The sequence below is a fragment of the Lissotriton vulgaris genome, chromosome 6, assembly GCF_964263255.1.
Source record: "Lissotriton vulgaris chromosome 6, aLisVul1.2, whole genome shotgun sequence".
NCBI classification, from domain to species: Eukaryota; Metazoa; Chordata; class Amphibia; order Caudata; family Salamandridae; genus Lissotriton; species Lissotriton vulgaris.
In genome coordinates this window covers 706072732-706088816 of record NC_141694.1, presented here as the reverse complement: position 1 = coordinate 706088816, position 16085 = coordinate 706072732, and the positions used below count along the sequence as shown (strand labels likewise).

The window sequence follows — 16085 nt, the reverse complement described above, 5'->3', positions numbered from 1 at the left end:
ACAGTTAACAGTTGTGGGGCAAGAAATACTGCTGTTTTTGCCTGGCCGGCAGTAAGAGATTTTATTTTAGTAGACAGGGAGTGTCTTCATCCATATTCCAAGAAAGTTCAGACTTACCAGTGGGCAAATCAAGGTTTCTTTACGAAAGATTTAGTGATGTGTAGACCTGAACCAATTTGTAAAAATATTCTAAGGCCCCTCTCTCACTTTTAATCCAAAGTGATGTAGTTTATGTGCCTGGTGACACCTACATTTTCCTTGAGTGCATTGTGTTCTAGAACTTGAGCTCACACAGGAGGGTTCTTAAGCTAATGATCTCTTCTTCCCTTCCAACCTCACCCACTGCCACCCATTTCAGCCTTGTCTACTTTAAGGGGATTCTAAACCTTCTGCTAACACTACCTCAGGAAGACATCCTGGGCAGTCAAGTGTCCACTAACACCAGTCACAAAAGGCAAGAGTGGTCTTCGCTGTTCGGTCACAAATGTCCAAGCAGTGGTCCTAGGTCATCTCCCTGATTATTGTGTAGTTCCTTTTGAGGCTTGTGGTCCAGATGTCTTCCCGAAAGACTAACAATAGCAGGCACGGCCCCTGCCGGGCGGTATACTGGGGCGGTGACGTCAGGCAGGGGAGGGTCAGGGTCGGGGGTTGTAAAATGCGGGATATGGACCATTAGAGGTAAGTACCGAAAAAATAAATAAAACAAATTTCGTTGCTCACGCTGCATCGCCAAATGTGATGCAGCGTGGGAAACAAAATTCATTTTATTTACTTTTTTCGGTACTTACCTGGAATGGTCCAAATCCCGCATTTTACAACCCCCCACCCTGACCCTCCCCTGCCTGACATCACCGCCCCAGTATAACGCCCGGCACGGCCCATGCTTGAACAATAGGTATGAGTGAAATCAGCTCTTCAGGCAGAGGTGCAAAGAACTGCAAACCGCCCTTAGCTAAAACATACATCTCCTTTATCCGCCATTGTTCGATTAGGCACACACACCATAGCAGTGTCCTACCAGTAGCAGATTGTGTACTACTCCAATGCAAATACGATAACAATATCTGCTTTAGCTGCAGGATTAAAAAATCACAGTCACATTTTACTACGGGCACAAGTGTTTGCAGCTAAATTACATTTTAAATGTAATTTCTGTCAAAACATGGTGGGGATCCTGTCCATCATTTACATGTGCCCTAGGCTATAATCCACTTGTAATCCAGGGGATGGGAACTATGTCACATTTGTGATGGAGTATCCAGTCCACCAATCTATAAATAAGTCCCTAGGTTTATGAAATATGCTGCTTCTTAATACTCAGAACTGATCCTTACTCAGGAGGGTGAGCTACCCTACACTAATACCTCTGATGTGCATGGAGTGAGTTAATAATACTCTGACTACTACCAGTAGTAATTTAGTATTCTTCCAGTGACAAGACAGGACCATATTACTGGGAGCTGCACAAAACTGGCAAACACATACCATGTTCACAGAGAACATGGTACACATGTGTGGTTTACTGACCTTAGCCCACATCAGAAGTTAAACATACAAAGTCCCAAATAAAAAAAGCTACAGGTGGAACCAAACAAATTGGTTGGACTGCCTCAACATGTCTGCAAAAGGACTGTGGATTTTGAAATTGTTTATATTATCACAGAGCCGGCCTGTGGTAAACACTGCAGCCTCAATCTTGAAAACATGAATATGGACAAGTAAGCAAGCTGCTGCTGGTATAATTTCTATTCAGAAATAACAGGCATATTTTGGACACATATGAAAGGACTGCAAAGGTTGATGAACTGTTCTTATGAGCTGAGCACAAATCAAGATCAGAGGGCACAGATGTTTAAGATTTGTGTCAGTAACAGGATCTATGCTATGGAAATGGAAGATGGATTCAACAGTGTGCTTCCATGGGCCACACCCAATACAAGGCAATGCATTGGCAGTAGCTGACCGATGCTGATGAGTGCAGTAGTCAAATATGACTGTGTCTTACCTGGCAATGCTCTTATCCTGTTCTTGATGATTTCCCAAATGGATCAGTGACTGAGTAAAATTAGTTCAAAGGGTGGGAAAGGAGAGGAGATCGATAAAGGGAGTTCTCGCCTGAAAACGCCATGTCACTTATCAGATAATGTTTCAATGGTGATATCAGGTAATACACATTTTTCACAAAACAGCTTCAGTTTCATCACACTTTGAGGCTGATTACAACTGTCCAGGTACTGTGGCAGCAATTCTCAAACTCCATGAACACTGATACCATGGGCATCGGTAACTAGGAGTAAGGAAATCATCCCCAGGTTCGAGAAGAAGCGGAATAACTGGCAGGCATCAGTATTTCTGTAATGATTCATGCACACTTTTTGCTGTTTCTATGTGTTTTCTCATTTTGCCTGCCTTTAGCAGGAATGCACTATTCCTCTTTCTCGGAACTGAGCCATCAGAAAATATTTTCCGGAAAAGATTGAAAACCTGGCTCTTTCAGCTATGAGGTTTGCGTATATCATGACCCTGTTCTATAGCACCTTTTTCCTTCCAGCCTTACTGGAGAGTGGCGTCCAGCACAGGGACACACCAGTCGGTGTAACCAGGTGCTTTATAAGTGTGTTTATTATTATTATTATTTAGCAGGTGAAGTATGCTTGTAAAAAACTCCAGAGACCTTATGCTCCCTAAATTCTTGTTATCCAATTTGTAGGGGTGTAGCACTGGTCCTTGCAGTCCCTGTGGTGCAGGGGAGCCCCCAACCAACGGCGCATCATGGGTTGCCAGGATGTGGGGCAAGGCATGTATCCTTCCAATTTTCTTTAAAAATTTTGCACCCCCTATTAAAATGTTGTGCCCCTAAAAATGCCCCTAAGAATTTTGTTCCAGGGAAAATAGCCCCTGTCACCCCCCCCCCCCCCTTACGCTACGCCACTGCCCCAACCCTTAAAAGAGCTCATCCTCAGCCCCAGGCCAGTGAATATCTGTGCAATATGAGAAACCAGGGGGTTCCTCATCACATTCTATGGGTGGCGGGGCATTTTGTGTTACGGCACTGCTTGATTGGGCGGACAAGTACCGTTACCGGCCTGCTCGCAATTGCTGGTTGACATTGTCAGCCGCGTTACATGCAGATAACAGTGGTGGGGCGGGTGGGGGACGATGCCGAGATAAAATTAAATAAATAATTTTCCCTCGTCATCGTCTGTCGGAATCCCCCCCACCAGGCCCCACCGCCTCACCGCTGTTACCTGCATGGGCCGCCGCTGGACATTGTTTTTTAAAAAGATTAGGGGTTTCACACCAGAGACCATTTTTAGGCTCTGTGCGCTTAGCGATGACGTTAGTCGCACAGATAACACACTCTAGCATCACGTTTGCTCCTGCGGTACATACATGTTTTCTGAAAAGCTCCACATGAGGTCCTAAGGCATGGGGGTCAGCATCCTTCACAAACCAAACCACATCCTCTACACTCCAGGTGGAGGGGTCCTTCTTTGATGGCCGAGTTGTTTCTTGTCGTTCGGGTGAAGGACTCGAGGCTGATGAATAATTAAAAAATACAAATGTCAGAGAGTTAAAAAACACACTTTATGTAGTTCTCATACCTTTAAGGGCTTTTGTATAGACTTTGTATTGACACTGGTGCAAGACTCACCAGCTCTATAAAGCATCACATGTATTTTGTTACTGTGGATTAAAATGTAGGGTATTTCATTCTGAAGGTAGCTTCACAAATGATGTTATGCAAACAACTGCTATGTACTAAGCGCCAAAACATGATGCTGGGCTTCGCAACACTGAGTAAAGGCCTTGTAAAGATCATTCCACTGCTGCAAGAGAAAGGGTGGTTTTAAACTCTGCTTTGATGGTCCTTGCACCATACATGCATTCCATTTTCATGGATGCTATTTAGGGGTCGCCAGGGGTCGCAGCTGTGTCCCCTGGCTTGCCCCTTGTGACTCCGGGCACTGTCATTATGACCCCTAGCCTCAGAGGTAGCAAAATCAGTGCCAAGAAAAGGGAGGTAGCTCACCCTTATGGGCATCGAGCTCCAACTACATTTTCTGCTCATTTGATATTACACCAACACTTAATAATAGTTTATTATTCACAATTAGTGTAATAAAAATTGGAACACCAGGGCTGGAACAAGACCATCAGTGGCAGATGTTGTAAGTAAAACATTTTTTTTTAAAACTATGTAGTGTGTGTGCTTGTGGGCGTGAGTGTGTTCATGTGTAACAGAGCATGTGTTTGTGAGCATATGTCTGTGTGAGCGAGGTGTGTGAGAGTGAAAGTACGTGGGAGTCAGTGACAGGTAGTGAGTTAGAGTCAGTGACAGGTAATGAGTGATAATAAAGGAGATTGAGTGTCAGTGAGTATGAGTGATTCCTTTAATACTTCTATAAGACCCTAGTAAATGGTATACCTGATACCTAGGGCATAAGTACTAGTTTAGTTTAGTACTAAAAAAGGTCCCTAAGAACTGCAGCATATCTTGTGGCACTCTTTGTGAAAATAGTATATACCCTTGGTCCCCAACTACCCTTTGGGTTCCCCTTGTTTTTTACAAAATCTCTAAGGGACCCAGCGCCAAACCCACGCAGACTGCCAAGCAGGCTGCATGACAATGTGCTCTAAAAAGTGGAAACACGACATGGCACACGCCCTGTGTGCCATGTTCCCTAACACTGGATGTAATATCTGTAAGTCACCCCTGCAGCAGGCCTTACAGCCCTAAGGTGGGGTGCATTATGTTACATGTGAGGACATATAAGGATGAGCAGATATGCCCCTGTGCTGGCCAGTTCATTTACTGACCGTGCAAGTGAACAGGGAAGCCATCTTAAGGTATGCACTGGGCACTGGTCAAAACGACTTTCCAAGCAACATAATGACTTCACTGAAACCTATGGTTTTTGGTATAAAGCATCTTGTATAAATAAACCTACACTGATTCCAGTGATGGACTTATTAATACATGCACCCAGAAGGTACCTTAGAGGTACCCCCATAAAACTTACTGACCTTTGGTGCGTTTGCTGACTGGTCCTGTCCAGCCTGCCACCACAGACACATTTCTGACCCCCTGGAGGTGAGTGTCCATGCTCTCTGAGGTCGGAAACACTACCTGCTCTGTCAGGAGGTGTTGTCACATCCTCCAAGCAGGATGACTGGTAATCTACATACAAATTCTGCAGGAGGCTTCAAAGGCCTCCACCGCCTGTGATATGCAAGCCTGGCTTTCCCCAGATAGGGGAAATGCCACCCCCTTCCCATTTTCCATTTGGCACCCAAATAGGTGGGAAAATTAACTAGTTAGGAGTTGTGTTCACTCTCAGGCTAGTACTACCTCCAAGGTGGGCTACCTGAAGTGAACACGACTAGGAAAATTCCATCTTCTGGGGTTTTGGTAGAATTAGGTCTTCTGGGTTAGGGTTATGACCTCTTCCCACAGGAAGTGGTCATATAGAGGGTCTTACCACCCTAAAAGGTAGGTAGGTAATTTTGCTTTTACCTGACACTCCCTGTAATGCCCATAAATACATTATTTAGATGGCACCCCTGATACCAGGACATCCGTTTTGACTGACACACAGGAGTGAACAAAGAAGAGTAATGACAGAAGAACAGAGGTGCAATGACTTACTAGGCAACAACCCTGCCAGCTTGTTTGCTGATCCTGACCCTCGTGGAAGAAGCCAAGTCATCCTGCAGCTGTGCAGATTTCAGGAACACAAAGTACTACCAGTGTTTCGCAAATCACCAGAGAACTGCCCTTGAGTAGAGGAGCTACTCCCTTGCAGTCTCAGGCACCAAAGAAGCATGGGCTGGTTCACTGTACTGCTACTTACTGGGACTACCAACGCTGCAGCCACCAAGCAAGAGGTAACCTTTCTCCCACAGGTCAGATGTGTCCTGCTTCCAAGTGTGGGGATGCCAGGACTGTCCGGAGCTGCACAGTACCAATACCTGGGGTACCAGACCTCTTGCAACAACCAAACCCTGTTGTGTCCAGCTTGGATACCAACACCAAGGAAGACTGATTTGTATGTCGAGGGACTTCAGGGACAGTGAGATCCACATCTAGAGTGGCCCAGCTATCCTGTTTGCCCCTTTTCTGCAGAACAAAGAGTGAGGGTCCGACTGCTGCCACCCAACACCTCAAAGTACCTCTGCACCCACGCCCCACAGCCCAAGTCTGTGGGAGATGGTGGTGTCAACGGGGTCCTGAGACTCTCAAAGGCTGAGCCCACCCTTGGGTTTTCCCAGATTGGATTCCCAGTCACCACCTGCAGCCTCTTTGTGCAGGCCCCCTCAACCACGAGTGTCTCCCGCAGCACAAACCTGACACATAAAAGCATTTCTGCCCCAGAGCCCCACAGCCTGAGGACAAATGGACCAATGGTGTCCCTACGTGCCCGAGCATCTCAAGGACTGTGCCCCCCTGTGTGTTCACCTGGACTAGTACCCCAGCCCCAGTTTGCAGCATCTTCTCAACCGAACCATCCTCCATTGAAGTGAACAGGGCACCCGACGCTGAAACACATTTGTCCACCCGGCTGCCCCAGTGCCACCCGAGGTGACCTGTTGGGGTTGCCTTGGACCTTGCCCCATTCTCACCTTAAATCCAGGAGAAGGGGTCCGTAAGTCGATGACATGTGCCCAAATGCAGTACATGTTCTTCCCCCATAGGATAACATTACCACTCCAGAAATTGTACCAAGTGTGAACATTTGAAACCTTTAAAAATTCCTAACTTGAAAAGTACTTACCCAATTCCGATTATCTTGGTATCTAAATTCATATAAAAAAAATCTGTAGATTTTTATAAATTGGTGTCTGATTTCTTTATTGAGTGTGTGTCTCACTTACTGCCTTTGTGTGTGCAATAAATGCTTAGTACTACGATCTGATAAGCCTAACTGCTCGCCCACACTATGTAATGTAATGTAAATTGATACTTGTATAGCACACTACTCACCCGCAAGGGTCTCAAGGCGCTTGTACGAATACCGCTGTGGAACCCATCCTGGCTTTTCCTGTGAGGCGTCCTCTCCTGGGCACCCCCAAGGTGGAGGCCAGGCATCCTTAGCGTTGTGGAGATTAAGCAAGCTATTGCCCAGAGCTGCAGAGTGGGACTCCATGATTGGAATAGGCACCGAGGCGAGAATTATCAGGTCCATGGAATTTTGAGCCCAAGACCCGCCTAGGCGGGGAATTGAACCCTGGTCCCAGGTTAGACCTCTGCATCTCTAACCATTGAGCCACACTTCTCCACTATCACAAAAGAGGGTATTTGGGTTATCATTTGTACCTATGTCAATCAATTAGAATTTGCCTGGACTCTTTACACAGTGTGCCTTATTTTGGTCCACTATCTAAAGAGTCAGATTCCTACAGTGATGTTTCTGTGTTGTGGTATACTAATCATCCAGTTATTACAGAACTTCAGCGATATCTTCAGGGTTACCATCAAGTGACACCACTTCCTGGTGACATTTAGGGTCAAAGGTCACATGATGTCACTTCCGCTACAGCTGACAATTTTAAGGGGAATCGATGTCCGTGCCCACTTTGCAAGTAAACATAACCCCTGCCACCTCCAAGGCAATGAGATATGTGCTTGAGGCATAAAATGTCAGAGCCTATCTGCTTTTAGGTTGTGTTGTGTCTTGAAAAAGAGTCCAAGGTTGTATTCGGCCCACCCATGAATTCCACGCTGTGCCAGTGACTTTGTTTTCAGAAGTCATATAGTTGTGGTGCTGACAGGTGGGATAATGCTGTGAGAGACCTGTTTTCTAGTTGCTCTGTGGCTCGTTGGGTGGGTGAGATTAACCCCTTGAGTCCAGTTGTAGGAATAGAACTGATTTACATAACAGGAACTTTATGCCGCTATGTCGATCACAATGGGCACATCTGTAATATCTATACTTCAGTCCAATACACACATTCAGGAAAGCTGAAAAGGGAGAGGCCCTCTCTAGAGCTATAAACAACAAGCGTTGGCAAAGCCAATACACCTCGCTTTGGGCCCTATTGGCTTTGCCAATGGTCTTAAGAATATATTCCTCTATATACATTGCATATTGTACATAAGTAAAGACTTTGAACGTGTTAACATTTGTAAGCTCTCTTTGGTTTAGTGTAATTGGAAATGTGTTTACTAAGTATTGACAAAGCCCTAAAGGTTTCTGCTCTAAAAGGCTGAGATACGGGGCTTTCAGGGCTTGTATGGCATATTTGAGCTGAGCCATATTTTTATGTGAGTTCTGACTGTGGGACGGCGTTCATGATGGGGCATGATTGAGAGCTCTGGAGCTGATGCTGAAGGCAGTGCGAGTCAGTGGGACATAACAGTGTCCAGCACTAGCGTAACGAAAGTTGAAGGGGCCCCCCTGCAAGGTACATGGAAGTTCTGAATGCGGAGCTCTCAGGCCTGAGTACTGTGCAGACGGGGCTCCCTGCGGCTCAGGGACCCCCCCTCCGCACCATGGGGGATGCGGGCCTGTGTTACGCCACTGGTGTTCAGATTAAATGCTTATCCAATCATTGATCTTTCTCCAGTGAGACCAAGGATTGGTCACAAATGTACCATAAGTAATTATCAATTCTAGTAATTTACAACAAAATAAGTGCTGTTCCTGAAATCAAACTGCAAACAAGCACTTAAAAAGCCAACAGTGCTGGCTGCATTTAGGCATGTGTTTTTTGTTATGTGATATGCTTTGATGCAATGGCAGAAAACTCACAAAGAGGCACCTAAGCACTGGTTAAGCAGCATGCTGTGTAAAGCAGAGGATTATAGTTCACGTTTTAAGCAACACTTTTAATTACTTAGGCCACACCCCTTAGAGAGACCCGTCACCTTTTTAAACCCCCTTAAAGCACTGTGGTCCATTAAAGGCTTTTGTCTACAGACAGCAAAAAGTGTTTCATAGGCAAGAACTAAAAATTGTGATACTGTAAAACTGAGGAGCCCTTAGAGTCAAACTAAAAAGGAACAAAAGAAGGAGCAACTGCTTTGCTCACTCTGCATCATCTCTGGGCAGGCAGAAGCACAGCTTTTGTCAAGTGTCAGAGAGGGGAGTCATGTACTTCAGTGAAAGAAGGCTGAGGGCCTGACTTCCTCCACCATGACACCCCAGGCTGGGATTGTAGGTCATGGGGCTCTTGGTGCCACTACACCCCTTTAGAAGTGGAGTTTCAGTATTTAATCTTGGGAAATAAATACTGGATCCCTGGCAATGCAGATCCAAATATCCTCAGCTTTTCTGGGAGTTAAGTTCAAAGGGAGAAACACGGGTGAGAGAAGTTAACGTGGAACAAGGGGGAGTGAGATAATGGAGGCCAGGAATTGGGGAAGACTCATGAGGGCAGAGGGAAGCAAGATCGGGCAGGGAGGTAGTAACACATGGGAGGGAAGAAGCAGGACGTGGGTGCAGGTAGTGGAAGCAAACTAATGAGGGAGAGCAATATGGAGGGGGAGAAGAACAGTAAATGGGCAAGAGAGCAACAGGAGCAGATGGGGAAAAGTACACAGGAAAGATAAAAAGTGCAAAATGGGTTGTAAACAGGGGTGCGGACAGGTAGAAAACACATGCACTCTTGTGGAGTGCTTAAACAAAAAGAATCGGGAGGCAGATTTATGACGGACTTGCGCCACGTTTATGCCGCCGTTGCGTGACGCAACGGCGCGGAAACGTGGCGCATCCCTGTGACCTATTTACAACGTGACGCATCTAGGCAGTTGCGTCACGTTGTAAAGCCCTGCGCCACATGAAACCTGCATCAGGTTTCATGTGGGCGTTCTGTCGCAGGGTGGGCGTTCCCTCGTAGGAAAGCCCCGTAAAACTGACGCAGTGAAATCTACAAGATTTCACTGAGTCAGTTTTACGAGGCTGCTGCGTCAAATCCTTACGCCTGCTTGAATCAGGCGTAAGGAGTGATGCACCACGCTATGTATGGGTGGCCTCTGTACATTGCAGGAGTTGCGTCGCACTTGCGACGCTACTCCAGCAATGCGCCGCCCGTACACCACAAGATGCGTCACGCATCTGCCCTTCCTTGCACCATGGTGCGCCGCATTGTAAATGCGGCGCATCTGTGGTGCCGCAAGGAGGGAATTGCGTGACGCATCAGTTCTGGCGCATCCCTGCTGATTTGCAGAGATGCGCCAGACCTCATAAATCTGCCCCAAAGTACCATCTTAAAAATGACAAGTGGAAAGACACCAATAATGCACAACTGCTCCAATGGAGGGCCAAAGACAAGAAGAGGAAGGAGAGACCACACAAGCTCACGAACAAGAACTATGCAAATGAGAGTGACAATGAAACCAACCAATAGTAAGCAATTGGCGGGAACAAAGTTTACTGCAAGATCACAATCCACCTTGCAACAGACAGCGCGTGCACTGTCTAGTAGGGAAGATCTAAAAATGGGAAAGACAGAGAGGGAGCATGCTGACAGAAAAGAAAACACATTTACAGACAAAATCTTACCTCATGTTTCATGATTTCTAATTTTTTAGTGGATTGAATTAACATGGATGTGTTTATATAGTGGTAGGTTGCAGCAAAGCAAATGTGGTGCAGATTTCCCATAACATAAGTTAAAACACTATAACAACATTTAATCCGAGTCTTTCTAGGAGTTGAAATTCCCGAACCGATCTCCATGGAAAAAGCTACTGAAAGCTTGTGTATCAACATTGGCCGTTGACTTTTTAATAACCTAAGACAGTGTAGATATAGGGTTGTGTCAGCACACCCTTGTTTTAGATCAAAAGATTAATGCTACTGTGGAATAGAAGTGTGTTTATTTGGTTTATTCATGTTCCCTGAGGAGATATAAATGTTCACTGGGGTTGGAAGTGCATGTTCAAAGCTTTTGCAGCGTAGCCACAAACCAGGAAATATGGCAGGCTTCATGCATTGTTAGTTTAAATAAAGGCTGCAAGACAAGCAGTGAGCACCAGTAAAGTGCTGTGATCATTCAGAATGCAAAACAAACAACTGATGGACGGATTGGTGGACAATGCAAACATTCACCCCCAGACACAAGGATCTGTGTTTAATCCATCATTCTTTTGCTCATCACACCACCCCAGTTTGTACTCAGCCATATGCAAATCAGTCTTGACCCTGTTCCTTGTAGGAACAGTCCAGCCCGAACTGCCAAGCCAGTCCGTCCCTGGACCGAAAACAAGCATCCTGCGACCGGTTTCAGGGCATCACCCTTCATCAGCAAGGCTAGCTTGAATCCAGTGGTGTAGTGAGCACGGGACCCACGTCTGGGCATACCCTTCCCACTTAGGGTGACATATGCAAAAGAAACAATTGATGGACGGAATGCTGGACAATGCAAACATTCACTCCCAGTCACAAGGATCTGCGTTTAATCCATCATTCTTTTGCTCATCACACCACCCCAGTTTGTACCCAGCCATATGCAAATCAGTCTTGACCCTGTTCCTTGTAGGAACAGTCCAGCCCGAACTGCCAAGCCAAGTCCTCCCTGGACCGTAAACAAGCATCCTGGGACCGGTTTCATTGCATCACCCTTCATCAGCAAGGCTAGCTTGAATCCAGTGGTGTAGTGAGCACCGGACCCACGTCTGGGCATACCCTTCCCACTTAGGGTGACATATGCAAAAGAAACAATTGATGGACGGAATGCTGGACAATGCAAACATTCACCCCAGTCACAAGAATCTGGGTTTAATTCATCATTCTTTTGCTCACCACACCACCCCAGTTTGTACCCAACCATATGCAAATCAGTCTTGACCCTGTTCCCTGTGGGAACAGTCCAGCCCGAACTGCCAAGCCAGGTTCTCTCTGGACCGCAAACAAGCACTGGTTTCAGGGTATCACCCTTCATCGGCCAGGCTAACTTAAATCCAGTGATGTAGTGAGCATGGGACCCACATCTGGGCATACCCTTCCCACTTAGGCCGACATATGCAAAAGAAACAATTGATGGATGAAATGCTGGACAATGCAAACATTCTTCCCCAGTCACAAGGATCTGAGTTTAATCAATCATTCTTTTACTCACCACACCACCCCAGTTTGTACACAGTCATATGCAAATCAGTCTTGACCCTGTTCCTTGTGGGAACAGTCCAGTCCGAACTGCCAAGCCAAGTCCTCCCTGGACCGTAAACAAGCATCCTGGGACCGGTTTCAGGGCATCACCCTTCGTCAGTCAGGCTAGCTTGAATACAGTGGTGTAGTGAGCACAGGACCCACGTCTGGACATACCCTTCCCACTTAGGGCGACATATTCAAGAGAAACAATTGATGGACGGAATGCTGGACAATGCAAACATTCACACCCAATCACAAGGATCTGGGTTTAAGGAAGCAACACATGGGAGGGAAGAAGCATCACATGGGTGCAGGTAGTGGAAGCAAACTAATGAGGGAGAGCAATATGGAGTGGGAGAAGAACAATAAATGGGCAAGAGAGCAACAGGAGCAGATGGGGAGAAGTACACAATAAGATAAAAAGTTCAAAATGGAGTATAAACAGGGGTGGGGACAGGTGGAAAACAAATGCACTCTTGTGGAGTGCTTACACAAAAAGAAAAAAGTACCATCTTGAAAATGACAAGTGGAAAGACACAAGTAATGCATTCCTGCTCCAATTGAGGGCCAAAGACAAGAAGAGGAAGGAGAGACCACACAAGCTCATGAACAAGAACTATGCAAATGAGAGTGACAATGAAGCCAACCAAGAGTAAGCAATTGGGGGCAATACAACTTACTGCAAGCTCACAATCCACCTTGCAACAGACTGCGCATGCTGTGTCTAGTAGGCAAGATCTAAAAATTGGAAAGACAGAGAGGGAGCACGCTGACAGAAAAGAAAACACATTTACAGACATGAAATGTTACCTCATGTTTCATGATTTCTAATTTTTTGGTGGATTGAATTAGCATGTATGTGTTTATATAGTGGTAGGTTGCAGCAAAGCAAATGTGGTGCAGATTTCCCATGACATAAGTTAAAACACTATGACAACATTTAATCCGGTTCTTTCAAGGAATTCCCGAACCGATCTCCATGGAAAAAGCAACTGAAAGCTTGTGTATCAACATTGGTCCAAGTGACTTTTTATTAACCTAAGATTGAGGGTTGCGTCAGCACTCCCTTGTTTTAGATCAAATGATTAATGCTACTGTGGAATAAAAGTGTGTTTTATTTGGTTTATTCATGTTCCCTGAGGAGATATAAATGTTCACTGGGGTTGGAAGTGCATGTTCAAAGCTTTTGCAGGCGTAGCCACAAACCAGGAAATATGGCAGGCTTCACGCATTGTTAGTTTAAATAAAGGCTGTCTGCAAGACAAGCAGTGAGCACCAGTAAAGTGCTGTGATCATTCAGAATGCATAAAAAAAACATTACACTGTGAACTTGTAGCATGAAAATTGCAGTTTACATGTGAAATGAATCAATGGGGAAACTGCTTATCCTTTAGGCATATTTTGTGGGGTGGCCTAGGTACAGACATGGCACTCACAAGCAAATGAGGTTCACACAAACAGCTATTCTGCATATCGAAGGCAAGTTTGATTATGCTATCAGGGTTCAAGTTGCTATGTTATGTTTTGCTATGGTGAGTTGTGTTATATTATGCGGCCAATTTGCAAAGACATTTACAAGTATGTGTTGTAGCACTACTTCACATACTAATAATGAAATCCACACAGGTAAGACTGTAGATCTATGCCTATGCATGTCCTGGCCTTCACAGCCTGGAAAATAAAGCACAATATCAGGACGTGTGTCATGCGCACATCAAAGGAGTGAGACACAGAGAAACAGAGAAGGATGGTGAGCCAGAGAGAGAAAGAGAGGAAAGGAAAGGAAGGACGAGAGAGAGAGAGAGAGCATGAAAGCAGGGAGAGAGAGAGAGAGAGAGAGAGAAGGAAAGGAAGGGAGAGAGAGAGAGGGAAGAAAGAGAGAGAGAGAGAGAGAAGGAAAGGAAGGGAGAGAGAGAGGGGAGGGAGAGAGAGAGGGAAGGGAGAGAGAGGGAGAGAGAGAGAAGGAAATGCAGGGAGAGAGAGAGACCAAGAGACACTGCTGCCTCTGCGCACACAGGCCCCATTGTTCACCTGCTACCACCGGGGTGTCCATCAGTAGGCACACCACGTGCCCGTGCAAGCTCCAGGCCCCAGGTCCGCCACCATGGCATGGTCCACATCCTGCAAACCCACCCAGCGGCCCAGCAGGTCCCACACATGATGCTGAGTCCTGAGTCATCAATGGCAGAGACCACATCAGTGCACACGTTATCAATGCAGGCTGCACACCCGCTCAGCTATTTCGGGGCCACCAACCCTGTGCAACGCCAGTTAGCGCCACGTGGTGGTAGGCCTGTGATGGCCACAAGGCCTTGGGTGCCACTAACCCTGTGCAATACCAGTCAGAGCCACGTGGTGGTAGGCCCGTGACGGCTGCAAGGCCTCGGGTGCCACTACCCTGTGCAACGCCAATAAGCACCACGTGGTGGTTGGCCCGTGACGGCGGCAAGGTCTCGAGTGCCACTAACCCTGTACGCATCAACTCATGGGGCCTTTGTGATTGAGATCCGTGGTGCGTCCGTCATCCAGTCACCACCAGCAGAGGGGAATGTGACGTTGTCGGACCCTTATATTTGCGATGTCACATGGCCTGTGCCGCCTGTGCCAGATGGGTGTGGTGTGTGTGTAAACCTGCCCTCAGGGAGTAGCTGTGACATGCTGACAACTAGACCAGTGACCTGCACACTGCACGGAGTTTGCCTGTTATATGCTGTCCACTATTTATAGTGGGCACCCTGTACCAGTCCAAACAACCCATATTGATGATAGGTTTAAAGTCAACCTTTATTGAAAGCTATCCTAGTGGTAGCTATGGAGAGCAGCCTTCAGGCTAAGTCTTGAAGGAGTGTAAAGCAGCTTGGTTTTCCAGATTATAACCTCTTAAATCACTAAATGAAAGAACCACACAAGGTATATAAAAAAAATATGTATTTATTTCTAAACACTCACTACTAATCTCTTTATGAGATTAGAGTCAGAGATACACAATAATACGGTTCTAAAACGACAGTAAATCGCAACATATACAATGGGCCCCATGGGGACCAAACCATATATTGGGAAAGTGGTATAAAGAACCATGACTTGACTAGACACATGGCCTAGAGCCTGTAGAATCGCTGGGACCCCAAGGAACCACCCAAAGGTAGTGACACAGGGGACCCACGGGGGACGTGTGCAGTGTGAGAACACAGCCGCGAGCTCCGTGTGCTTCTATGGGGAAAGTCAGGTTTGGAATTTTAAAGTTGAAGGACACTTAGGAGAGGACTTTGAGCAAACCCCTTTAGACTTAGGGGGTTCTAGGGCCAACACCCACGGAAGCACCACAGTACTCGAGTTACCTCACCCAGGGAAGCCGGGTGCATAGGTGTCAAATGTTGTTGGGAATTGGCATTGATTTCAAGGCAATCTGCTGCAAAGTGCTCCTGCCGTGGAGAAGAAAAGTGTCCGATGTGATCCAAGCCTGGATCGAAGATGTGAAGAACCTGAAAGCAGAGGGGACAGAGTCTGGGTCACTTGCCAGTGACCAGGGGCACGATAGACGAATGCCCACCGATGTCACTGTTTCAGGGATGAAGAGGTGAAGCCACGAGGTCCAGGAGGTATTGATGACAACCAGGAGCTGGATTCCAGCTGTCCCACGAAGGATGTGCTACGGTGTCGGTGTTCGAATCAAACACAAAAAGCCTTGGCAACAGCAACCCACGGAGGATGAGAAAAGATGCTTTGATGTGGACTAGCAAGGTCCAGGGTACTCCCCAAGGGGTGGAGAGTCAGGGCACATCTGGAGAAACCATATAAGTTCAATCAGAGTTAAAGTTGCCTTCACAGGGACCCACCACCACCAGTCGACGGACTAGGGACCGCGTAGGGACCACGAGAGAAAACACAAAGGGCCAGTTCACGGAACACTCGTGGAGTGTAGGCTGGCAATCTTCGGTGCAAATGCTGCTCGGGTCAGGGCTACAAGTAATCCAAAGCTCAGCTTCC

The 16085-nt window shown here is 46.5% G+C and overlaps 1 protein-coding gene across 2 annotated transcripts in view; it reads right to left on the bottom strand.

The window, feature by feature from the left end:
• Positions 1-16085, bottom strand: part of SCML4 (Scm polycomb group protein like 4) — a 488412-nt gene that overhangs the window by 8809 nt on the left and 463518 nt on the right. For both annotated transcript variants that reach the window (XM_086926686.1, XM_086926687.1), the window contains one exon: positions 3394-3539. In XM_086926686.1, the coding sequence (XP_086782812.1) occupies positions 3394-3539 (146 nt within the window). The remainder of the gene's footprint in view (positions 1-3393; positions 3540-16085) is intronic.